Source organism: Myxine glutinosa, chromosome 4, assembly GCF_964187855.1.
Source record: "Myxine glutinosa chromosome 4, kmMyxGlut1.1, whole genome shotgun sequence".
Classification (NCBI taxonomy): domain Eukaryota; kingdom Metazoa; phylum Chordata; class Myxini; order Myxiniformes; family Myxinidae; genus Myxine; species Myxine glutinosa.
Window position 1 is genome coordinate 110,871,362 of NC_136264.1, and position 26,995 is coordinate 110,898,356.

General features: G+C 42.4%; 2 protein-coding genes across 2 annotated transcripts; one reads left to right on the forward strand and one right to left on the reverse strand.

The window, feature by feature from the left end:
• On the forward strand, positions 1-26,983 carry RACK1 (receptor for activated C kinase 1). Its single transcript, XM_068113092.2, has 8 exons — positions 1-253; positions 2,935-3,106; positions 11,763-11,910; positions 14,379-14,474; positions 14,998-15,108; positions 24,709-24,849; positions 25,931-26,041; positions 26,851-26,983. Exons 1-8 carry the CDS (start codon positions 145-147, stop codon positions 26,914-26,916), a joined length of 954 nt encoding a protein of 317 aa, XP_067969193.1. The 5' UTR covers positions 1-144; the 3' UTR covers positions 26,917-26,983.
• On the reverse strand, positions 5,849-8,220 carry LOC137426238 (protein FAM200A-like). Its single transcript, XM_068114913.2, has 2 exons — positions 7,798-8,220; positions 5,849-7,428 (listed from the first exon to the last, which is right to left on the reverse strand). The coding sequence occupies exon 2, from the start codon at positions 6,929-6,931 to the stop codon at positions 5,972-5,974; it is 960 nt and encodes a 319-aa protein (XP_067971014.2). The 5' UTR covers positions 6,932-7,428; positions 7,798-8,220; the 3' UTR covers positions 5,849-5,971.
• Positions 26,984-26,995: the final 12 nt, after the last annotated feature.

Genomic DNA, 26,995 nt, shown 5'->3' on the forward strand with positions numbered 1-26,995 from the left:
AAAGTGACATCCTTATACGTCACTTCCGATTCTTTCTTTCTCCTGCCCTCGCGCGCTCATGGCGGTCGTGGCCATTTGGCGTCTCTGAGCCGGCCGGACTCGATCCGTGTTCATCCGTACCCATCCGTCTCATCTACCATCACCATGACAGAGCAGATGACCCTGCGTGGCACCCTGAAAGGGCACAACAACTGGGTGACCCAAATTGCGACCACGCCGCAGTTTCCCGACATGATCCTGTCGGCCTCTCGCGGTAAATGGCCGTACCCGCCCTTTGGCTGATGCTTTTGCCAAGTTTCCTGTCCGTACTCTAATGGCTGGAGGTTTTTGGTGCAGTACATTTCGCACTTTCACTCGATCTTTATTATATCGGTGACCGTGTACCTTCCGATAATCGGCTTGGATAAGTTGTACCTTCGTTAAGACTATTCTGTGTTCACAGGTCTCGGCTAGATGGGTCGACACGTGTTTAGTTTTGCATGAAAGATGTAAAAAGTTGTTAAACTTGATGTGTACAGAAGATCTGGTTTGTCGTGCATTTGGTATTGGGTTTTTTACCCAAGTACGAGTGTTTCTGTGACTTTGGTACCCACTTATTAACTGGTTCTGGTTAAAAAAAAGACATTTCGATAAAACTTGTGCTGTTGTACCCCCCCCCCCCCCCCAACCCTCGTATAAAAATGGTTCCGTTCAAAATCTCATAATCTATTGACTTGGAACAAAAATGAGTTTCGATTAATCACATAAGGATACCTTTTTTTAAAAAGCCCATCTTTGTTGAGGAAGAAGAAGAGGAAGAAACGGTAACTTTATTGTTAATTATATTATTGTACTACAACAGGAATCTTGAGAACTGAGGTGGGGAACTTTTTCTATCTGAGGACAGCAACAACTTGCTGAACTCTGTATGGGCAGATTATATTCATTCATTAATTATATATATATATATATATATATATATATATATATATATATATATATATATATATATATATATATCCGTTAGCAATAAAACTAAACTAGCAATAAAACTTTTAACCAAATTTCACTATATATATACAGTATATATATAAAATGTAACATCATTCTGACTTGACAATGGCACCGAGTCAACTTTCTGCTTCCTTCACACTTGCCATTCATTCTATCAACAATAATGTGGCAGAGGAGCTGCTCCTAACGGGGCTGACACTATTGCTTGTAGTGGTGATTGTGGTTATCGAGAACATGAGGATTAACCAAGTTATAACATTTCTTGAGAAATACATTTTGTGATTTTTATTTTATTTCATTTAATATTACGGCATTATTTTTCTTCACCTTCCTGCCACATTATGTGCAGAGGACTGCAGAGGCATTTTCATTGGCTGGGCCTTTGAGGATTACGACATAGATGGGTCTCTACTCTGGTGCAAGCTTTTTTTTTTTTTTTTTTTTTTTGTATACTGAATCGAGGCTCGTGAAAGAGCTGACATTTACTTCACAAACAAATCAACCAGACAAACAAAATATATAAAAAGAGGGAGCGGAAGACGAGAAGGGGAATGCAAGAAATTTGTAATTTGTCGCCTTCTCTTCGTGATGGACACTGTTGGGTCCTTAACGTCCAACTAATGCTAGGAAATGGGACACCCAGTTCAACATCCATCTGTTGCATGGAGCACACGTTGATGAATCACCAGGCTGGTAGTTTTTAGCTGTGCTGAGATTTTAACTCTGGCTAAACACCTTGGAGACAAGTTCGCGTACCTCCATGTTATCCAGCCCCGAGGGCCATAGTCATCATGAAGGCCGCAGCTTCCCCATGCCTACTTTAGAGGGACATGAAAGGGACACACAAAATGATGTGTAGTAATATTTCTAGAAGCAATAGAAACAAGACCGAAAGTCTAACAGCGGTGTAGCTGGGCTTGTAAAATATTATAAACCACAAACACACATGATTAGCTTTTTAAACGGTCGCTAATGCTGCTTATAACATTAAACAAAGAAATTTGTAGGAATCCAGACATCCGTGAGGTAAGTTTTACTTACAGAACTGAGCGAAGATCTACTGTAATCTATATACCCCACAAGGGTTGGGTACGTACCGTTTTGTTGGAAGAGACCTTACGCCGATGCTTTTGATATTTGATGGTAATTTAACAATAGGTTTGTTTGTGTTTCACACTGAATGAAAAACGTAAAGGTAAAGCATGGCGAATGTGATATATGACAGGTTCTACTATGTTTGGCATGAACGGCATTAAATCAAATGGGGGTGGGGGGAGGGGTTTGACCAAGTTTCTGAACCAATTCGTGCAATTGCCAATTTCAGTAGTTCATGTCTTGGGTGAGCACCCTAAGTGCCTTGCCCAAGGTGGTCTTTCAAAACAGGTAGTCTTGCATGAGAGGAACACACATATGCTTTCACTGCGACGCACCTACGAGTACTTTACCTTTTGTATCATAACTATCAGGTCAATAATCTTCCTTTATAAAACCCCATTCTCTGTGCTGAATCGGTGACGTGACTGCCCATCAGGGCAGCTTTTTAGATACAAAAACAATTTTGTAGAACACTATAGTATCGATCATGAGGCACTCCTCCCTTCAAGTCTTTTATCAAAACCAATGACTTGACCCGCCTGATAGACGGTTTTATCGCAGTGGTAACAGGCAAGCAGTTTTCTGAAACCTGCGGTCATGAACTTTCCGATCTTGTAAATTTACCATATTTTGTGGCTGTTGGCCACGTTTAACAGGTGGTCGCTCTTTTCAGGTGGTTATCAAAGGAATATACATCCGTGCATTGTCGGTTGGCTGAAATGAGGGGCAATCGCTCGTTTCGCAGATCACTCAAACTGGGATCCATTGCATTTCATTCAATCAATGGTGTTTTTTATGTATTTTTTGACTGCATAAACTAATCAATGTGGTTGTCTTCCCATGCAGACAAAACGCTTATCATGTGGAAGCTAACACGTGATGAAACGAACTATGGCATCCAGCAACGCTCGCTGCGTGGACACGGACACTTTGTGAGTGACGTAGTCATCTCGTCAGATGGTCAGTTTGCACTCTCTGGATCCTGGGACTACACGTTGCGACTGTGGGATTTGACCTTGTAAGTTGTGCCTGGTGATGTGTTCAAAATCTCAAGGAATGATTGAAAAATTGCAAGCTTGCAATAACCTTTCATGTATGAAGGTCAGTTGTAGTTCCAAAATATGTGAAAATGGAGTTTGAATTCCATTCTCACTTTGGACCTCTTCAAATGTTTTTTTTTGGTTTTTTTTGCGCTTCAGAGATTGGCATTAAGTGTGAATCTTTCACCATTTGATTGCCCTTTGATGTGACATTCCATCCATTAAATGCATAGATCGTAAAAGTAAACATTTAATGTTGAAAATGCATTTATATAGCTCCTCATGTTGCATCTTCAGTTTTGCAACTCTCCTCATTCACGACCATCCTCCACACAGGGCATCGGGTGTTTTTATTGTATTTTAAACTAGGACAGGTGATGGATACCCTTCAAGGACGGGTGATGCGATGGACTTTCATTTGATAGGTCAGGAGGGCCATATGAGGACAAAATCAAGACTCTTCTCATCTCCACTCTTTCATTCCTCATTTTTTTTCCCGCCTTTGCAACAAGCTCCCACAATCTCTTCAATCTCTCCAATCCCACTCCTCCGTCCAGGTCTTCAAAAATGCTGATCACCATCTTTTCTCTTCCCCCATCCAAAACCTTGATCTGTTTTACCCCCGTTAATACTGTCGCGTTGCCCAGCGACTGCCAAAACGCCCTCCTCTCAATACCTGGCCAGCGAGCACAACACGGCCCTCAGCTTCCCCGAAGAGCACCACCGACCAATAACATCCCCATCTCCAACGTTGCAAAAGTTCACTCAAAAGCTCCGCAAAGTCTCATCACGAGCCAGACGCAACCGCAAGCCAGAGACAAAAGCGACCGAGAGAGATGCTTCTCACTGTGACGTCACTTCGACCAATCATGAACCTTGGGGGCGTGGCCTGCTTGTCACGATTTTCTTTGGAGGCGGGGCTTATTTGCCGATCGGGAATGTTTGGGGTTCAATTATATCTGTTATTTATGGTTGGTTAATGGATGGTTTTATGGCCGGCCTTGTTGGAATTGTAAAGACATAGGGAAAAACTGCCAAGGGCAATCACATACTGGGGGAAAACTAATCTTAGCCCCTATCTAATTTACCATAGCTTCACCCCTCGTGTGAAGACACGTAAACAACTTAAGTTCCATTTTCCCTACTTGATACATCAAGATGTCTCCGACTCGTCCATGGTCCATGCGATACCTTTACGATCCTATTTTTACGGCGTAGCCCATAGGGCAGAGCCATCTAGAACAGTGTTTGTCCATCCGTCTGTTTGTATGTATATATGTATGTATGGATGTATGTTCCTTCAAACGTATACCAATCAGAGCTGAGAATCTGGTCACATGACAGGGTGATGTGATTACATCTGATGTCATTATGGTGGTGCTGTGGCTGACTCTCCACACTCCGCCATTTTGATTTATATGTCGTTCAAGCTGAACATATCATCGAACCTGTCATATATCACACTCGCCATGCTCTACAGTTACGTTTTTCATTCAGTGTGAAACAAACAAACCGATTGTTAAAATGATCATCAAATATCGAAAGCATCAGCGTTACGTTTCTTCCAACAATACGGTACGGTACATATAGGCCTTCGGCTTTATGACCTTCCTTCTGCTTCGGACAAATTAAGCCCAGGTTTCTTAATACAGTGGTATCGTTTCAGTAGTATCGTTTTCGTAATAATAATTAAATTATAGTAAATATAACCATAACATTTTAATCTCAATGTCGTGAATGGAAAGTTGATGGATTGAAGCGGTGTAACCATGGAAATAAGGCATTCACCTCGGTTTTTAAAAAATATATATAATTTTCGTAATAATAACGTAACGTTATTATTATAGTATATCTAATCGTAACACTAATCCCTTTGTAGTAACTGCAACGTTCCTGGAGGTCAAATATATATCTTGTATATATTATGTATTATGCATATACTATGTATATATTATATTATTCATGGGGCCCGCAAGGCTAACCCCCGCTCTTGTCGGGAAAATGGCCTTTAAAATGCCTTGTTGTTGTTGTTGTTGCCGTTGTAGTATATATTAAAGCTGCCGCAACCTTTTTAGCCCAGGGCCCAATAAAAAAACCCAGGCATCCAGTCGTGACCCATCAAACCCCCCCCCCCCCCCCCACAAACCGTCACGGAAATATCGACTGCTTATGACGTTAATATTTTGGTAAGGGTTTGGTTCATCATCTTTGTACAGTAGTTCAATTCGTAATTGAACAATAAATCAAATACCAAACACTGTCCTTATTTTGTTGTTATTTTGTACGGATCTCCACGACCATGAGGAGAGAGAGAGCGAGAGACCACGCCCCCCTTGAGAATGAGCAGCGACTTTGATCACAGACACCGCCCACTTGATATTATTGTCAGCCAATCAGGCGTAAACTCCCTGCCTTGTTAGCAGCTTCAGAAGAGATGAATCCGCCCCTACGATGAATCCGGATGAAGATTTAATGAAGAAGATGAAGATGATGAAAAAGATGATGAAGATGAATCTCACAACATTCATTGGCGGTGTATCTTTTGTGAAATAGAATAAAACTTTCATTATTAAAGTGACACACCAAGATAAGGTGTTTGAACTTTATTTTAATCTTCATCGTGAATAGATGATGAACTTAAAATGTAACATGAAATGATAAACAAAACAAGAATAACTTTTACTGAAAAAACCCGATATGCATCTCAACTTATATCCAGGTTCAATGTTCCGTTATCATGAACAACATTAATAAACAACTTTCACTGATTAAACCCAAAAGTGAAACTTGCAAGCCTAATTCAAATGTTCCGTTAGCAACATTGTAGATGTGGATTATCTACATCAGTGCGATGGTTGACTTTGCATATTGGCTTCGAGATCATCGATTCGGCTTTGAAGCGGCGACAATGCGATTCTCAGGTTGGCGCACAGGGCCACTGTCTCCAGTTTGTTTCGATACTTGGACTTCAGATATGTCACCGTTGAGAAACCTGCCTCACACATCCACGTCGTCGTGAATGGCATCAGGAACTTTACCCCGAGATGTGCAATCTCTGGGTACTCATGAGACACTGTCAGCCAAAACTTTACTAAAGTGTCCTTCCTGAACAGTGTCTCAAGTGTACCGTCGGACACGATGTCGATCAAGTCCTCTTTCAATCTGTTGGACAAGTTGCAGCACTGCTGAACGTCGACTGAATAAGGGTCTCGGATCCACTTCTTCTCCACGCGTGTATCAACAGGAAAGTATTCGTCAAATCGTTTGTGCAAGTTCACCAGATGTTCGACGATGACATCCTCAATGTCCACACGTTCCTCAACACTCTTGCTGAGCAGATCATCCAGGTTTTCGAACATGTCAAATTCATCATTGGTCTGTACTCTTCTCTTCCATAGATCCAGCTTTGACTTGAACGCCGCTATCTTGTCATACATTACGAACACGGATTTCACCTGCTTGTTCGTTTTGCCCTGGAACGATGTGTTCAGATTGTTCAACAAGTTGAAGATGTCGGCCATGTATGCCAATGTTGCGATGAATTTGTTGTTTTTGTAGTAGACTGCCAGGTCTGACCCAGCCACCTCCAAGAATGTGAGGACCTGGTCGCGAAGTTCATACAATCTTGCCAAAGCATCTCCACTGGAGAGCCAGCGAACAGCTGAAAAATACAGCACCGTGGTGTGTTTTGCATCTTGCTCCTTACACAGCTCTTCAAACAACCTCGAATTTAAAGCGCTCTTCCTGAGATGGTTGATTGTTTTCACTGCAATGTCCATTACTTCGGCAAGTCCAGGTGACATCTTTCACCGCTAATGCCTCGCGGTGGAGGAAGCAGTGGGTCCAGCTTGCCTCTGGTGCCACATCTTGGATGAACTTAATGACACCGTTGCGCCGACCTGTCATCGATGCCGCACCATCGGTACAAACGCCAACAGTCTTCCCACCTGAGGCTATGCAATGCGATGTGTTTGTTGACGACTGCGAATATTTCTGCGGCCGTGGTCTTGGTCTGTAGCTCGTCACATGCCAGAAGATCCTCCATAAAATCATCGCCATACCGATAACGAACAAAGATGAGGATCAACGCCTTCTGTGGCGATGTCCATTGACTCGTCCAACTGGATGACAAACTTGTTGGCCTCTAGGTTTGCGTACAGCTGGTGCTCGATGTCTTCGCCCATGTCTATCCGTCGGCGAATCGTGTCGGCAGAAAGCGGAATGGTGCTTGTCTCGGAAGCCGCCGTCTCTCCAAGCACTTTTCTGCACATCGCCTTGGCGCATGGCAGGATGAGTTGCTCTGCAATACAAGATATATAAAATAACACATGAACATTTCTTTCACTTTATGATTAATCTTGATTTTGTTCCAAGCCCCCAAGGCATTATAAAAATTCAATATTTACGATGTTATTGCCGTAAGTACTTTTAAAAAAGAGGCAAAGTTTAAGAATGGCTGTATTGCAACAAACAATAAAACTTACGAAGTTGTGATATACCAACGTATACATGGCACGAGTAATAGTAAGCAAGAACCCGACACATCAATTTTCTAAAGACGAAATGGAAAACTAAATTTAACTATACTTACAGCGCCATGTATTATTTTATGAACCTACAAACCGCCAATGCAGTGAGATGCTTTTACGAAAAAAAACAAAAAACTTACCCGCAATAGTGTACGGTTTCTTTTCTTTGGCTATCTTCTCCACCACCAGGTAGCTGGCTTTGGTCAGTCCCTTCGACGGAAAAACACCCGAACTCATTACTGACTTGCTGTTCATCTCGCGTTCTTTCCGGAGAAAAAACTCCCGCGACTTGTTGACATGATCTCCATGTTTCTTCTCAAGGTGCCGTTTCAGCTTTTGGGGCCTGAGGGACTTGTTGGCCAACACGTCAAGGCATATCACACACTGTTGTCGATGAACATTGTGCTTATCGATATTCAAGGTGAACCCCTAGTTCAGGAACACAGGCTGATACTTTGTAGCCATGGCGAGTACCTTACGCTCACAGCTCAATCTTTCGAATGAAAAGCAATGGACATTCGCGTGTCGGAAACTAAACGTATGATCTGACTGACCAGATGCATGCGCGGTAGAAGAGACCACACGATAAAGTTTGTGTCGGCGTTCGTTTGATCTCTGTTCTGTTCAGTCGGGAGAAGTAAATCGTCGATAAAGTTTTTTTTTTTTTTTTTTCCCTCCCCCCCCCCCCCCCCCCCCCGCGATTTCTGAAACTATCGTGCGACCCAGTGAAAATCCTTCGCGACCCATAGGTTGCGGAACGTCATATTAAAGTAGCGGCAGTTTTGTGTCCGGCCGTCATGCTACGTCATTACGTATATGATGTCATTACGGCGTAAACACCTGCTCACTGCGAGAGCGGCAGGAAAGGTCATTCCTCTTTGGATTACAGTCGATATATGGTTGGGTCTCAAGAACATTGGGTGTGTTCTTTTACCAAGGTTCTTGTGGAGAGATTGCTAAGTGGTTAAAGCATTCGAGCAAGCACTCCATTCAAAACCCTTAAGGAACTGCTGGCTTGGCAAGCGCTAGCTTGCTGCTTGGTAAATAAACACACACCCAATGTTCTTGAGACCCAACCTTGTGGGGTATAAAGATTACAATACATCTTCGCTCAGTTCTGTTTGTATTACGTACTTCATGGATGTCTGTATTCCTCCAAATTTCTTTGTTTAATGTTATAAACAGCATTAGCGACTGTTTGAAAAGCTAATCATGTGTGTTTGTGGTTTATAATATTTTACAAGCCCAGCTACGCCGCTGTTAGACTTTTGGTCTTGTTTCTATAAGATTCCATCATCTACCCCCACAAACGTAACAAAACACCCCATATTCACCTCCTTCAAATTCCGTTTTCTTTCCTTGAAGTCCTTGCAATGTCCATCTTGTTTATCCCGTGTACCCCACCCTGGCCCTCTCCTTTCCACAGATCTCCCAATGTTCCAGTTCTCTACTGGTGTTGCTTCCCTCTCTCTCCCCTCTTTTTTCCCGCTCCCTTTATTTTATGTTGTATGTGCTACCTCTTACATGAGCCTCGACTGAATGTAGAAAAAAAAATCAAGAAACTCGCTGTCAACATTATCTCCTTTCTTGGCAATGCACTTCATCTATTGGTCCTCCAGTTTACTTAAGGACATTCTGGACGCCTTGTTGTGTCTCTTTAAGAAGTTCCCAATAGTTGCCATAACAGCATCGTCATCCTTGTATTTGTTCGCCTGCAGAGCTACTTTCAGGTGAGGGAAAAAAAATAAATAGAAGTTGGGCTGGGCTGCATCTGTTGAGTAGGGTGGGTCGGCAGAAGCTCCTGCCACAGTTAGGAGCAGTAGCCACCGAGGGTTGCGCTGTGTGTGTAGAGGCGTTGTCCTGGAGGAGAGCACACCTCAGGTTAGTTGCCCTTGCCTCTTTTGCGTAATCGCATCACGCAACCGGTGCAGTTCATCGAAATAATACTTTTTAATGGTATTTCCTTTTCTAAGAAGTCCACCATTATCACACAATGACCATGACTTTTCCAGCTGATGATGTCCTCTTGAACATTCGAGGGGGTGCGCACCATGTGTTTCCATTGCATGTTCTGTTGCTTGGTTTCAGAATCGGTGGTGAACCCAAGTCTCTTCCTTTGTGACAATCCACTGGAGGAAGTCGTCTGGATCAGCAGGAAAATGGAAAGGCTGACGGAAATGTTCAGAAGAGCTCTTTTCTGGTCCGCCATTAGCATTCTGGGAGCTCACCGTGCTTACACCTTTGCTGTGCCCAATTTGTCTGATTGATTGAACCGAACCAAAACTGACACCCAATGTCTCGGCTACATCCCTGATGGTTGCTGGTCTGTCTTTCATCACTACTTCATGCAACTGGTTCACCATTTCTGGTGTTGCCACCTCAACATGACGACCTGACCTGCATTCATTTGTGCTGCTTTTTCTGCCACATTTGAATTCAGCTACCCAGTTCTTTACCATTGAATATGAAGAAGCATAATCCAATGTCATTACCATATCCATATGTATTTGCTTGGGAGGAAAGCCTTTCTTTTGTTGGTACTTTATCACAGCTCAGAGCTCTGATTTATCCATGTTGACTGACTCTAGAGGGGTTCCCAACTTTTAATCTACACTCTGGAAAATTTGCAAGCAGATATATGGAATAGCAAGGATAGATCTTTATATTCTAACTTTCATCATCCCACCATGTATACAAGTAGGTTTAGCCACAAACAAACTGATCACATCTCGTATAACAACAACAACAACAACCTTTGACAAATGGAATAAATGGAAAAACAAGAAACAACTGGTGCAGTTGGGCTCATCGGAATGCCTTAACATCCACCGCAATAGCAAATTATTTGACAAAAGCTACTTTTGACTGGGCCGAATGGAATAAAAGTTTGGAGTAGATTTGGATGCCATAACCATTTTTTGCAAGATGTGTGCAACGTCTACATGAAAAGTTTGCTGACTGAGCGAAGTGGTAATGGGGAACGTGACGGTCACCAATTGTATTATTTATATGGATACAAAAACATTATGGTTGTTGAATAAGCGGATTTTGTATTTGCTTAGATAACGGTGCTTGTAAATGTTTGTGCCATTTGTGCACATCTAAAGTGATTCCTCAGGGGTGTGGAGGAGCTGCGACGCAAATTACGCACACGTGCAGACAGACATTAGACAAGACAAAAACAGCCACGTAGCTTCGGAGAAGTGGCGTAGCTTCCCTGGTCACTGTGGGTACCAGAGACACCATCTTTATGATGTGGCGGTGTACGCATTGTGTCTTATTGTGCGATTGCTGAGGCTGCGCTGAATATATGTGGCTTCTTTCCACCATTTCATGTAATCTCCCCTCCCCCTTTCTCCATCCTTACACACAATCATTCCTACCTTCAATAACTCGACCTAACCCAACTCTCTCCTTGCAGGTAACTGTATCCTCCTCCATCCATTTGCCACTTGAAGTCAAAACATAATGATAGAAGCCAAAAAGCAGGTTTAACACACCCATTTATAAACTTCCATGCAACTGATAGTTAACCATGTCAGCTCAACAAAAAAGAAGAAATTGCATGTAACCAAAATGTTATTTTGGTTAGACAACGGACCAGGGGAAAACATTTCTACAGATGAGAAAGAGGGATGTGAAATGATGGGCATGAGTATCGAGTATGGACCTGGGGAGTGTAAAAGGCGAAGGGTTTCTGGCGGAACACTCCACCCAGAGGAGCATGACGTGCATGCTGGCACAGTGGCACATCCTCTATTACAGTATTTTATTTATGTTCCTGAGACTTTCTCGCACCTGTAATGCTAATCGGCTCGGTAGCACAAGTGTTGTATCCCATTGGAGGACCCTTTTCGTTCCCCACAGGTATGTATTCTGGAGGACACTGTCATTAAGCAAGTGTGAAGCTGCATGTTTTGTTTCAATCCATACATTGTATAAATCACGTACGGTAGAGACCATTGTGTTGTTTTTGGTTTGCAAATGCTCTTGAGGCTGCAAAGCATATCGAATGGTGTGCGTCCAGGGGAAGATCAGATCACATTCAGTAATATGGTTGCTGATGAGCGTTGTGCTTGTGTAAAGGTAGGCTGTGTTCTTGCAGGGGAACGACTACACGGCACTTTGTTGGGCACACAAAGGACGTTCTGAGCGTGGCATTTTCTGCTGATAACCGGCAGATTGTATCCGGTGCACGAGACAAGACCATCAAGCTGTGGAACACCCTCGGTGTGTGCAAGTACACTATTCAGGTATGTTATATTAATTTAATAAAATGAAACGTTGCACAGTATATTATGCAATCGACATTGGGGGACGCATGAAAAATGTCACTTTTTTGGATATCCTGGGATACTCTGGGTACCAGCTGCCACTTCCCAGGGTACCCTGGGTACCAGTGATGTTGCAACCGCGCTGCTTTTCTCACCGCACTCGGCTTGGCATTTCCTCAGAAGGATTTTCATCCTCCCCATGGATGCCAACATTTGGGGATTGTCTATGCTCTTAATATCGCAAGTCAAGTTGAAGATGAAGCAAAGAAGCAGCACTTACCATTGACTTGGCTGTGGTTTGGACTGCCAACCTCCTCCCACACTTGCAGGAGATTCTCCAATCGTTCTCCAAAATCATGCTCAGCTGCTCTTCCTTGTCATGTTTTTACCTTTTTTTTTTTTTTTTTTTTTGTCCTGTCGTTTTTGTTTCGCCACCTCCTGTCTACCTGAAAGTCACCAAACATTACTCAGTCCCCAAGAAGAGTGCAAAAATGGGTCCTAATATCTCTGGACCAATAAGCTTGCTTACAATTTTGTAAGCAAAGCTTTGGCATCCATTATTGTTGCTTATGTCTTTCCCCTCTCCAAACTGCCCCACCTTTGACAAACACAGTGTGATATATCCACCAGTGAATGTGAGGTGAAAGGCTACCTGATGAGGGACTACATCGCAATTGATGCAACAACCTTTCTGCCGTGCAATCGGGGCAGAGGAGTAATGGGTGAGGTTGGATACAAAATTCGTCGTTTATGAGAGACTCTTTGTTTGTGTCTGGAAACAAACGCAGACTACACGGCATTAAAGTGATTATTCTACCACTGAGCTAACCTATCAATCCTCATGTCCTTGAATTAAGAGATTTGCCATTGTGGTGTTGATTTTGATTAAAAGAGCAGGTGACGCTTCTCTGTACCACTTGCACCTATTCCAATCGCACGTGCATGTAACAAGTTGTCACCTGATCAACATCAGGTTATTTGGACCTCAGCCAAGAGTCAGAATGGCCAAACATGCATGTGAAGTTTAAGTCCCACCTGTCTCCCAGCCAAGGTAGGGCATGGCATGTCATGTGAATTGCTATTTCGGTTTTTCTGTTTTTATGCCTCCGCCGACTTTGTCGGCGCCCGTCCGTCCATCCCTGATGTTTTCGGGTTGGCCGCCTGTCCATATGGGCTAATCCTCGTTTTTCTCAGCAACTATATGTCCGATTGAGATAACTTTTAGGGTAGGAGTGACACCCATGCAGAATGTTTAGATGATAATTGTGATGTCATCGGTCACGTGGTATGGCAGCCATCTTGGATTAAAAGCAAATAATTAAAAATATATTTCTCGGAAACCGCTGAATGGAAAAAGACAAAATTTTGTGCATTCTCAAGTACTCCTAATGGGGAACAAAAGCATGATAATGATGACTTCATAGGTGAAGTGGTTTCGCAGCCAAAAAAGTTTAATCAAATCCCTTATTCTAAAAATCTGAAATTGCTTGCACATGATCTGATGCATTTGTATTGAAATATTAAATTTATTACATTATAGGTCACATGGTTTGGCAGCCTTATTGGATTGAAGAAAAATATTAAATAATTATATCTCTGAAACAGCTCACCCTATCGATGCGAAATTTTACAAATATCTAACAGCACTAGTGCATATTGTTTGAAAATGATGTCATAGGTCGCGTGGTTTGGCAGCCATTTTGGATAGAAAAACGAACCTTATCCGATCATCACAAAACTTCGCAAACGTGATCCACTACCCATACATATGCAGAGTGATGGCATCTACCCGTTGTGGGACTGTGCAGAGGCATATTGGCAATAGTTGCATTGTTCTCGTTTAACATCATTTTGGTTAAGAATTGAATTTTTTAATGGTGCCGACCTTCCACGTGACAATAATGGGTTACAGAAATTTTGGGAAAATTGGCCCAATGGTTTGGAAAAATATTAGCAACAACCAAAAAATATATACTTGCTCTGTTTTTATTTTTGAAAAATTATTCCTTTTTTTTTTATTTTTTACATATTTGTATATTCAGTATTGTGATCAAATTCCCGACGCATTTTCACTAAATGCGTTTTTCTTGGAAGCTCCCTAAATATATCATGGCCATCAAGTTTTCCCTTTTCTCTCATTTCCCGACATTTCCATTTGTGTATAATTTATTTATATTTTTACCGTCATTGTTATTTTACCATCACAAACATTGTTTCTTATTATGGCGAGAGTTATAATTGCCTTTGCAAGGACCCAATGATTACAATCACCAAACAGAAACTCACAAGTGTGTGTTCAGGATGACAATCCTGCAATTATGAGGGTCCTGGTAAAGTTTTCATTGTTCAGCACAGTTTTTTTTTTTTTCATGAAGAAGTTTAATCTGATATTTTACCCATCTGAGGTCATGCACTTGTCACACCGGTCATATACTCATCTTTTTCAGGAGGATGGTCACACAGAGTGGGCATCGTGTGTTCGTTTTTCACCCAACAACAGCAACCCCATCATCGTGTCGTGCGGGTGGGACAAGCTTGTGAAGGTTTGTTCTTGTGCTTTACTTGAGTTTTACTCGTTATATTTCGTAAAAGCATTTCATTGTAGTGGTGATGTTGGAGCTGTCGGATGCAAGTACTTAAGGATTCCAGAATTTTTTTTTTTTATATGCTTGTCCCATGATTATTTATTTTGCTGTTCACATAATGAAATGTCATGAAATGAGCTTGGACGAATGAGGACGAGCAAAGTCTCTTCTTTACAAACCAATTTTAGCACATCTGTTTATCTTTGCAAACATAACCTGCCAACCTATTGTTCCTTCTTTCTCAACGAATATACATTCTCCCTCATGTTACATTGTTACACTCACTGCCCATCTCTATCTCTGTTCTATCTCTCTTTATTTTTCTTTCTCTGCCTTTTTGTCTTCCTCACCCTTTTCCTGTTCACCCACAACGAATAGACAGTCCTTTTCTGCATTAAATGACATCTGCGACAATTTCCGGGTTGGTGCGGCACGTTTTAACCTGGCTCTGGAATGGGCCTTTTTGTGTCATATTACTTAGGTATGGAATCTAACCAACTGCAAGCTCAAGACAAACCACATTGGCCATACTGGTTACCTGAACACTGTGACTGTGTCTCCCGACGGATCCCTTTGTGCTTCCGGCGGCAAGGTATGTACTTGGCAGCTCATCGTTTGCGGTCTCGCTTTGTGATTGCGGGTTTCTTTAAAGAAAAATTTGCATCAACATTTCTATAAAAAAAACAAAAAAACATCGTAGGCTATAAGCCAAGGGGGTTGGTCGGTACCATACAGATGGAGTAAGGCTCATTGTGATTTTTAGCAAGATATATGTCCCTAGATATGAAAAAAAAGTGATAGCAGTGTATAACTCTCGGCCATCTCTGTGTTATCGCCCGAAATATTATTATACGCCCGCTTCGCTTCGCCAAAAAATGTGATATTTGCTAAAATTGGAATAAATATGTTTTTAAGGACCACAGAGTGCCAATAATTTGCATACGGGATGCCAAGTAATATAGTAATAGAAATATAGAACATTTGTGGGGGTTATTTATCAAATTTTTGATATAATGACAAAAAATATGTTAAATTTAGTGAAAAAGTGGTCGAAATCGCTTCGAGTTCAGAATTCACATTGTACATTTTTGTCAATATTTCAAAAATGAAAACTCCCAGAGTAACATTTGACCCCTCAAAATCTTCACAAGGAACCACTGCATTGGAATATATCATTACTTTGTAATATGGTGGTTGTTTGGGGCACATATTTTGGCCCCTAGAATTGCGAGTATATTGCCGACTGTATGGAAAGTGCCCAGACGGAGAATGATTCGTGAATACTTGTCAGTGTGTTTCCAGGTGATTTCGGCTGCCTTAGCGTATAAGGCCTGGTCCAACACCACGACAATCTCCCCTAACTGTAGTGCCTTCCTCACAAGTTCTGACTGGTTCAATATTTCAGCGACTGTGGTCAATTCCGTAGCTGGAGCATTGATCGTGGGCATATAACCAACAACATCCTTTGAGACTGTCGGAGAATCTCTGGTGTTGATATTGAAACCTGTCCAGCTTGGTATGCGCTGCTTCTCTGCGTCGGTATCGTCATTCGAGCAAGTATCCAGATGAGGTTTTTGTTCGTAGCTGTGTACTCTGTTACTATGCTCGTGTCTGTGTGAGCAACTGTGGTCCAACGCGCTGTCCAGCAATGTATGTTGTCAATTCGTGATCAGAGACATCCAAAGATCTTTGCTTTTTCTTGGCTATCTCAGGAAGCGCTTGTTTCGGAAGATGTGGTCCATAAACTCTGGCCTGTACCACGATACCATTCACACGATGTGATGTTCCCTTTCCACTCAATGTTTCTTCCAATCTATCAATGTTGTCCCATGCCAAGTTGGTAAACGCGTATGGTTGAATACTTGTTGGTATGAGTGTCTGCTGATTTAGATTAGCTGCGAGCTTCTGTAAGCACAAGGCTGTGTCATTTTCTTCCAACTGAGAGTAAGATATCCCATGGCCTAATCTGTTCAACGTCCGTATCAACTCCGTATTCCCAGTGAGTGTTTTAACCATGAATGGAAGCAGTATATGTTTTGGTGGCTTCTGCATACCACATGTCACTGCATATACCACATCTTGACTGAAGGATTCCGTGAGCATTGTTACTCTCCGTGAAGGGTGTTTGTGTTCTGGATCACCAGTTAGTAGACCGATCAGAAACCGTCGAAGATATTCTGGTGCAGTGAATGATTCCTTCTCCACGTCGGACGGGTGATACGGCCAGGTTGTTGTTTTTTCCTCGTCCTTTATTGTTGCTCTCAAAAATGATAATGACTGATCAATGATCTTCGAGATATTTGTTGATTTATCTTTCCAAGTTTTCAGCTCCCTTTCCATATCGCAATACTCACTGACGATATGTTGCATTGTTATGCAATCAGGTACAACAACAAGTTTTCCTTTTGTGTCAGCAAAAATCTGAATACAGTCTCCCAACTCCTGTTCCAATTTCCGACAGAGATGTTTCTTGATGGATTCTGTTAGACTATGTATGCCTCTGGCAGACATCATCGTTCGCAGTTTCTCTGTAAGCGTTGTAACTCTGACAATTTGCTTGTTGGGAATGATATCAGTTCGTATATAATGAAACAGTTCTGCATATGATTCGTCTTGCTTTTCGAGATAAATATCATTCTCCTGAGAAGGAGCAGGCTCTGTATCGAGACCAGGTGCTGGCCTGTCCCTGTAGCAGGAAGCATGATAATGTGCTTCAGCAGCAACTATGTCCCTACTCGTTATGGCTAAAATCTTGGTGTCACACCTGCGGATTGCACAAGCTCGAAGCTTCTGGTCCGATCTCAACTCCACAGATTGGACTCGTTTTTCCCGAGTTGACGTTCCCTTGTATCTCTTGACATTTTCGCAGAAAATGCATGTGTAGTCATAGATGCGTGATTCTGATGAGGATCGTCTTGCCGGTCGCTTAGCATTGGAACACCCAGCAACAGCTTCCTCTGTTGAGCTTGAATCTGTTTTACGTTTAAGGGCTTCCAGATCTCTCTTCATCGTGAAAATGCTTCTACATTTCCTATGGTAGAAGATCACTGGAATGTCCTTGTCTGTCACCGATTTAGCGATGTCAAGTATAGGGGAGTGATCTCTTACTTGAGCAGCATTTATTAGGGTTTTCCATGATTCAAAACTTTGTGGACTGGTAAGTTGTTCATTTGGATCAATACTCAGTGATTCCTTGTGAATGATACAATGTCTTCCAGTTGGCACTTCGGCCTCATCTCTGGTTTGTTCTTCCATTGCGATTGTACCAGCAATACTGGGTAAGCACTAACACCACCACCACCACATTACCTGGAATGACAAAAGGAAATAACAATTTAGTTGGGTAATACAGATGCAAATACAGTAATGTTGAACCCTTTAGCACCTATAATATCAAAATTAGGGGGTATGGTTGAACATATTTTGAACTTTACCAAAATATGTGCCCCAAACAACCACCATATTACAAAGTAATGATATATTCCAATGCAGTGGTTCCTTGCGAAGATTTTGAGGGGTCAAATGTTACTCTGGGAGTTTTCATTTTTGAAATATTGACAAAAATGTGCAATGTGAATTCTGAACTCGAAGCGATTTCGACCACTTTTTCACTAAATTTAACATATTTTTGTCATTATATCAAAAATTTGATAAATAACCCCCACAAATGTTCTATATTTCTATTACTATATTAGTTGGCATCCCGTATGCAAATTATTGGCACTCTGTGGTCCGTAAAAACATATTAATTCCAATTTTAGCAAATATCACATTTTTGGGCGAAGCGAAGCGGGCGTATAATAATATTTCGGGTGATAACACAGAGATGGCCGAGAGTTATACACTGCTATCACTTTTTTTTCATATCTAGGGACATATATCTTGCTAAAAATCACAATGAGCCTTACTCCATCTGTATGGTACCGACCGGTCAATTTGGGGGGTCTGGCTCATAGCCTATCGCTTTTAAATGTTTTTTCAATGCAACCACTTAACATAGGAGGGTCTCCACATGGAGAATATTTTGTTGATTGCTATGACATCATAGGTCACATGCTATGGCAGTCATATTGGATATAAAATGGGACATATTTTTCTCCGAAATCGCTCAACGATAAAATTGAAACTTTGCTTATGTCATAAACTTCCCATTGGGTATATTGGGTGATAATGATGACACCTTCAGTGAAGTGGTATTCCATCCATAATTGGTTGAATAGAAATCCTTATCCCAAAAATCTGAAACTTGATATATCTGATCTACCTACGACCCAATGTGAGTGAAGAATTAAATTTGTGACATCATCGGTCATGTGGTCTGGTGGCCATATTGGATGTAAAATAAAAACATAAAAATCTTCTCCAGAACCACTTAACAATTCAATGTGAAACTTTATACATATGATCGATGAGCCATAGGGAATATAGTTTTTTTTCTTTTTTCTTTTCATATCTACTTTAATTGATGCAATTTCGTCGTCATGTGTGAAAAAGTGGGTGTTAATATCCTAATAATCAATCTATAAAGCAACAGACAATGGCAATGTATGCGACATAATAGGGTGCATGGTTGATATGGGTATATGGGCCATCGTAGAGTGTTCAGTTAACGATGGTATTTTTGTTCGGTATGAGCGCGCAGGATGAGACTGCGCTCTGAGTGCCATTCCAGTTCATGTATTTGGTATAGAGCTACAGATCTTTGATTTTTTTTTTGATCAGATATATCTACCATATAAAACAGTTTGTGTGTTTCTACAAATGTCTGTCTCCCTTCATGAGGGTCGGTTTTAAAGTCAAATCTTTTAACACAAATGTGTGTTTACTACGGTCTATTTTGGGGATAAAACATACTCGGAAAAACATTTTCCACAAGAGTGATTCTTTTCTCTTGGAATTGTAGACGGTGGCTTGCAAATCGAGCCTCAAGGGTGTGGAACAGAAACGTTTTTAATTTTATTTAAATAACAATAGATACAAAGCACAGCGAGGTAAAATTTGCTGCTCGTGACGCCCCTAACCCTAACCCTAACACTTTAAACATGAAAATATGCACGCAGAGTAAAACAAGTGTTCATTTACGTCCGTAGGATTGTTAATAAATAAAGAAGATATTAGCACACCTAAAACTAGGCCGAGGCTTCAGATTTTGGCATACTCACAAGGCCGCACTGTCGAATAAACTGTTCCAACCCATCATTTTTGACGGGCTTTTTAGCAGTTTTTTTAATAGTAGCTGATTATACCTACCTATCAAGGATGGTTGATGGGGTGTAGCTGCATTTGATTTGACTGGAGGGCCAAATAACTTCAGAGAATGCGATAACACTCATGATTAACGTTCATGTGACAAGATTCACGTGGTGGTTGAGCTTGTAGCCCTGGCCGCCCATTGGCTTTGACCGTTGCTTTGAGCATGCTACATACCAGGCCAGCCACAATATTTCCCAATCCGTGGTTGTTTTATTTATCTTTGGTATTCATGTTTGAGGCTCTTGAAGGACCTAGAGCAGATAGTTCTGGGATGAGATTGCATTCAACAAAGAGTACTATATCCACATTTATTTCTGAGGTGGGGGGGGGGGGGGGGGCAGGGGAAATTTCAATGGAAAATTGAATTTGCCATCTTTTGCATAGTGTTATTTAATTTATTAATTTTGCATTAATTTTGCATAAGGAAGAAAGTGAAGATCGACGAAATGCAGTTTGGATTTATGCCAGGAAGAGGAACGACAGACGCGCTTTTCATTGTGAGGCAGTTGCAGGAGAAGTACATGGAGAAGAGGAAGAAGTTGTTTCTTGGGTTTGTTGATCTGGAGAAAGCATTCGATCGGGTTCCACGCAAAGTATTGACATGGCCATTGAGGAAGTTAGGAGTGGAGGAATGGTTGATCAGAGTAGTGATGGCAATGTACAAAAGAGCGCGCACAGCTATAAGGACGAAGGACGGGAACAGTGGTGAGTTTGAGGTGAAGGTGGGAGTGCATCAGGGGTCGGTACTAAGTCCACTACTATTTGTAGCTGTGATGGAGGTGCTGGCTCAGAACGTAAAGGAGGGTTTACCGTGGGAGTTGTTGTATGCAGATGATCTGGTGTTGATTGCGGAAAGTATGGATGGACTGAAGGAAAAGATGAACACGTGGAAGGAATGTATGGAGACAAAAGGTCTGAAGGTGAATATCGGAAAGACGAAGGTGATGGCAAGTGGTAAAGCATGTGGTGAGGTGGAAAGAACTGGGAAGTGGCCCTGTGCTGTGTGTAGGAAGGGTGTCGGAGTGAACTCCATTCAGTGTACAATGTGCGCTGAGTGGGTTCATCAAAAATGTAGTGGTCTGAGAGGGTCATTAACCAGTGTGGCAGCTACATTCAAATGTAAGGTGTGCACAGAGGGAGCTGCAGATGGAGGAAATGTTGAGTTGGATCTTGGAGACGGTGTGAAGCTGGAAGGTGTGAAAACATTTTGCTACCTCGGAGACATGCTGAATGGAGGAGGTGGATCAGACTCGGCAACGGTTGCTCGAGTGAGATGTGCATGGAAGAAGTTGCGGGAATTTAGTGGCGTGCTGATGATGAGGGGAGTGTCGTTGAAGCTGAAGGGAAAGGTGTATGCTGCATGTGTGAGAAGTGTTATGATTTATGGGAGCGAGACATGGGTAATGAACGTAGAGCAGCAACGAAGGTTGGAAAGGGTGGAAATGCGAATGGTTCGACGGATGTGCGGAGTATCGTTGAGAGAGAGGAAGACAAATGATGAATTGCGAAAGATGATGGGAATAGAGCCTGTGATTGATGCTGTGAAGAGGAACAGGTTGAGATGGTTTGGTCATGTGTTGAGGAAGGAGGAAAGTGACTGGTTGAGAAGAGTGATGGAAATAAATGTAGAAGGAAGTAGAAGACGGGGAAGACCGAGAAAGACTTGGCTAAAGATGGTGGAAGAAGAAATGCGGGCAAGGGGGTTAACAAGGAGAGATGCAGAAAATAGGGCAAAATGGAGAAGATTGTCATGGGAACCGCAAGGCTAACCCCCGCTCTAGCAGGGAAAATGGCCTTTTAAAATGCATGTTGTTTGTTGTTGCATAGTGTTATTGGGCACCTTTAACTTCCACAGTTGAAGAACCCTGCAGAACGTGTGTAAGGTTATACGTCCTGTTTCCGAATCGTTGCCAATAGTGGAAATAGAGACGTGCACGAGTGTGCCAGCTTGGGAATTTAATAGGCTTCCAGTTTGGTGGAGGAATTTTCACTTTAATGTTTGGTTGCAGTAAAACTGCTCATTTTCACATCAAGGTTTTTGTTTCACACTTTCAAAGTATCTATCCTTGATAGCCCGATGACAAATAACTTGTTGCACCCGAGCTAGATGGCATATCTAGCATGAGGGGAAAATTGATTACAGGGAGGAGGGTGGAAATTGTGAAAAAACCACCTTTAGAGGGTGGAAATTGTGAGATAGCTAAAAATAGTTTGTGGATCAGTTGTTTTGGTCAAGAAGAATATCCTGGTATAAAATCATCTCTTCTGCTTTTGGTCTTTTTTTTTTTTAATACCTCGAGAGGACGCATTAAATGTGAATTTTGCGACACAATGACTATGTTTTCACATTAGGCTGCGTTTGTCAAATTTGTCTGATTTCTCAACGGTTGTGCTTTGCGTGCACCGTCACATTGATTGTGCTGTGGTGTATCGGAGTTCTAATTCAACAGTTGCAGCTCCTTCCCTTTACCACCTTAGTCGGCCCAAAGGATATTTGTTCCAATTTTGGGTCGTGATGATGCATATAACTCTACACAGAGGCCTTTGCGCTGATGTTGATAATCAGAGGCTGTTTCTGAACCCACTTTGGCAAAAAACGGTGAACACTGATATATATATATATTTTTTTGGATTTTTTTTTTGCACATTTACTTGGCACAATGTTGCTGAAGTCGTTGTCCAAAGAAAGGTGAATCCAGGTAGCACCTTGTAGGAAGGAAAACTTCAGTTCAAGTTTCATGGAGGAGCTTTGTGGGTGCAATATATTTATTCATATTCTGGTGTGCTTAAAAGCAGCTGCAGTACTGCTGAAGTAGTTTACTGGCAATAGTTATACTGGGTGGTTTGCCATTCCCTTCTCAGCGGTAGTTTGGGTGGGGATTTCGCCAAACAGCCACCAACCGAAGTTAGCAGATAGCACGCCAAGTGTAATATCCCTCTGAGGGGCGGCACACATTGACGAATCACCCTACCTGTGAGATACCTGGATGATAGTTTGTAGCTGGGTCGGGATTCAAACCCAAGCTAGACAGCTTAGAAGTGTGTGCATACCTCTAGGTCTAGGACGTCATGTGAGTCCTGCATGCAATATAGTGCATGGCAAAAGTGTCTGGAGACAATTGTGTGCAACACTTTTACGTTTTACTTATTAACAACGGCATTGATTTATAAACGGAAAAAATACAATCCACAATGTATGGATTCCAAGTTTGCGATCAGGGATCATGACAACCCAAAGTATTCACGGGGCAGAGGAAATGACTTGGTCTTTTGTGGAATATCTGAGGCGAAACAACTTTTCTCTCCACCGTTGAACTGTTTTCTCAACTAAATCGGATGAATGAATGATCGTTTTAAGGCCATTTTCCCCGCTGGAGCGGGGGTTAGCCTTGCGGGCCCCATGACAATCATGGTTCCCTGTTTGAGGCAATGTTTTTATGGCCGGATGCCCTTCCTGACGCCAACCCTTGGTCACGCTCTTACGATGCGCAGGGATACGGTGTACCTATTCTAAACCGGGGTACACACCGTGATCATTCATCCCAGCAAGTTGGTACTCAATTTGCCGACCTCGGAAGGATGACAGGCTGAGTCAACCCCCCTGGTGTTAATTCAGCGATCGACCGGGATTCGAACCCAGGATCCTAGGATCCCAAGCCGGCACCCTGACCGCTGAGCCAACACCAGGCTAAACTAAATCGGATGTTCACCTTTATTCTCATTTTTTTTTGTAGTTGCCTATTTGGACACACTCTTGCCTCTGGGGTTTTAAGACAGTTGTTTCGCACTACCTCAGGTCATCCCCATCCATACTCATGATCTCTTCCTTCCCAAATCCCAAATTACCCTATTCCCAAGTACTCCCTTTTTCTGGTTATTGTGATATCCCCCTCCCCCTTCCTCTCCCTCACCTATTTTTGTTTGTCAGTTGGTTTGTTCCTTTTCTGTTTCATCCCTGCTTTCCCCATCCTCTTCTTGCTGTGTTTAATTCAGTGTGTGCAGCTTATTCCTCTCCCTTCCCCCTGATTCCTTCTCCCCTTCATCTCTCTCCCTCTGTTTTACTCTGCTGTGTTTGCGCTTCACCTTTCCTTCCAACCCCCCCCCCCCCCCCCCCACTCCCAAACCCCCAAAAAACAAAAACAAACTCTCCTTCCTTTTGCATTCAACTGGTGTCATGCGAGTGAAGGGTCGTGAATGCAATTTGTATATTAAACCAAGTTTATCGATCTCCTTCATCAACGGTTTGTGTAGCTATTTTTCCCCAAACACTCGAGCCCGTCACACTGCGAAATGACAGGGACCATATTGAAACCTGTTAATGGTAATGGAAGCAAGATGTATTGTTCTTTAGTTTCGGTATTCATGATTGGTTGTTGGTGAGCTAATCATTTGCTCGTTGATGATGCGCGTACAGCCGATTGAATCGGAACTCCACGTTTAAATGGCTTGGTGATGCAACATCCTGCGTGCAAAATGGCAACCGCGTTGCTCAGATTTTAATTACATTGGGCTGAGGCATCACCGACTGAATTTTACGTGAAGCTGCAGTGCTCGAGGTAAAACCCTGTAGTGAAGACGTGTGTCCAACTTAAGATGAGGGACAGGTGATGGTGGCTTGTCTGCCATACTCGAATGACTTCACTTGATATGACAGGTGCTTTTCTTGTTTGTATGGTTAATTTCAAGCATGTGGCCTCCTTAACAAAGCACTTTTATCACAGATGCAGATGTACACTTGTGCAGATAACCTATTAGTGATGGGAAGCACTTTCATTGGCAGGAATGAACATGCATTGTGATTGAGAGATTTCACCATGTTGGACGAACATTTGTTGCCCGATCGTATGGTGGTTTTGAAGTTGTCCATGGGCAGCCAGATGCATCCCATTTCTGTGCAAGGTTGTATATGGTTTTTATTTATTTATGCCATGTGTTTTAGGACGGACAAGCCATGTTGTGGGATCTGAATGAAGGCAAACACCTTTACACACTTGATGGTGGAGACCTGATCAACGCACTATGTTTCAGCCCCAACCGCTATTGGCTGTGCGCTGCTACAGGACCGAGCATAAAGATCTGGGTGCGTTATAGCTGGACAATCTGCTATGGAATGCAAGGTGGTGTTTGTACAAACAATCCAGGTCATGCAAGAGTGCAGGTGTTTGAGCTCTCGCTGCGTCCTTTTGTGGAACGATAGTGGAACACCACTTGACTGTGCATCATCGTGCTGCTGTATAATGGAGGGCCCAAAACAATGATCGTAGCATTTTCATGTGTATTGTGCATGGGGCTGTTTTATTTATTTATTTATTTATTTTTAATTTAATTCGTCGATTTTGCTTTTACAGTGTAGGTAATTAACCCGGACACCTGCTAAAATAAAAATACCGACGTGAGACGACCGTGCTCCACTTTCCTCCTTTCTCAACCGTGCTCCACTTTCCTCCTTTCTCGACCGTGCTCACTTTCCTCCTTTCTCGACCGTGCTCCACTTTCCTCCTTTCTCGACCGTGCTCCACTTTCCTCCTTTCTCGACCGTGCTCCACTTTCCTCCTTTCTCGACCGTGCTCCACTTTCCTCCTTTCTCGACCGTGCTCCACTTTCCTCCTTTCTCGACCGTGCTCCACTTTCCACCTTTCTCGACCGTGCTCCACTTTCCATCTTTCTCCAAGTGTAAGTGCTCTCCATTTGGGTTTGTCGCTTATTATTGCTGCATTGACCTCGTAGAGAAGTTGCAGCCAATTTTAAACATCATCTCAATCAAATTTTAAACGATTTGTTAAATCGTCCAGTTTGATTTAATGTGTAAAGGTTTGATGTTCATATTTTTAGCATTTGCCTCAAAGCGAATGTAAAGCGGTTGTGTTTGAGCTGCACTGCGTTGTCTTGTATTTGACCAGTTGTGCACATTTTGCACCATTGTGGTGAATTTGGTAAAACACATGGACCGGCAGTACAGTTCTGGGACGAACAGGTCGACCATAGAACATTGTGTATGTTAAAGTCTGGCCACGAGCCATTCGTTTATTTTCAGGCGTGCATTGATTTCCGATGACCGTTAAGTGAGGGTCTTCTGGTGTATATATACGTCTTTTGTGTGTAAAACTCGAAGTTTTCTTCAAACCAAGATGCATTTTAAATTGGCCTTGTGCTGGGTGCAGGATCTCGAAGGGAAGGTCATTGTGGATGAGCTGAGGCAGGAAGTCATCAGCACAAGTGGCAAGGCTGAGCCCCCGCAATGCATCTCCTTAGCCTGGTCGGCTGATGGCCAGGTGACTCACTTTGTTTTTATTATTATTATTATTATTATTATTATTATTGTTGTTGTTGTTGTTGTTGTTGTTGTTACTTTTTGAAGTGCCTGGACCTTCAAATGCTGATTTCGCTCTGTTGCACGGTGGAGCGCATACCTCCTCCAGGCTGAACAATTTATGTTTAGTATCCCACTGATAGGCCCCTTCTGCATCCGGACCGAAACCAAAATCTAATCGGCTTGTTCTTTCACCTACCCAACTGTCACCAAGTTTTGTCACAACCCGGCCCCAACTTTTAAGATATCGTGCTGTATATCGTTGTTGGTCCCATCTCCCATTGGTTAGTTTCCACTTCCAATCAAAAAAGCTGTGTTTCAGCAAGAAAATACTTGTATTGAAGCAATCGGGAGAATGATTGTATGACGTTGCCTTTCGACTTTTTGTTTTTGCCGCCGTGCTTTGTTTTTCGGCTTAATTGCCGATACGGATATTTTGTATCAAGTTGGCACCCTTTTTTTTTTTTCCTGAGGCTGCAAAAGAACTGTCATGCTTTCCTTCAAGGGAAATTATATATATATGGCATTTGAAGATTAATGTTTAGACTTCCACAAGATGATTGGCTGAGTATGCGTTTCACCAACATTCCTTGGAAAGGTCTTGCCAAGTTAACTTGGCTGATAGGTGGTGTTCTGGTTGTTGGACGTTCCTGGGAAAATGCCTTTAATACCATGTAGAAGCTGTGGTTGAGAGTCTGTGCTGATATTTTATAAATGTACACTATTTTTATGGTACCTTTCTAACTCATATGTGCTTGCTTTTCACCACAGACATTGTTTGCTGGCTACACGGACTGCCTTATCAGAGTTTGGCAGGTCACCATCGGATCCCGTTGATGTTTTCTTGACCGACCGATGTCCATGCTGGCAGCAAATTGATGAATAATAAAACTTTTGTCTTTCCTCTGAATTGTTT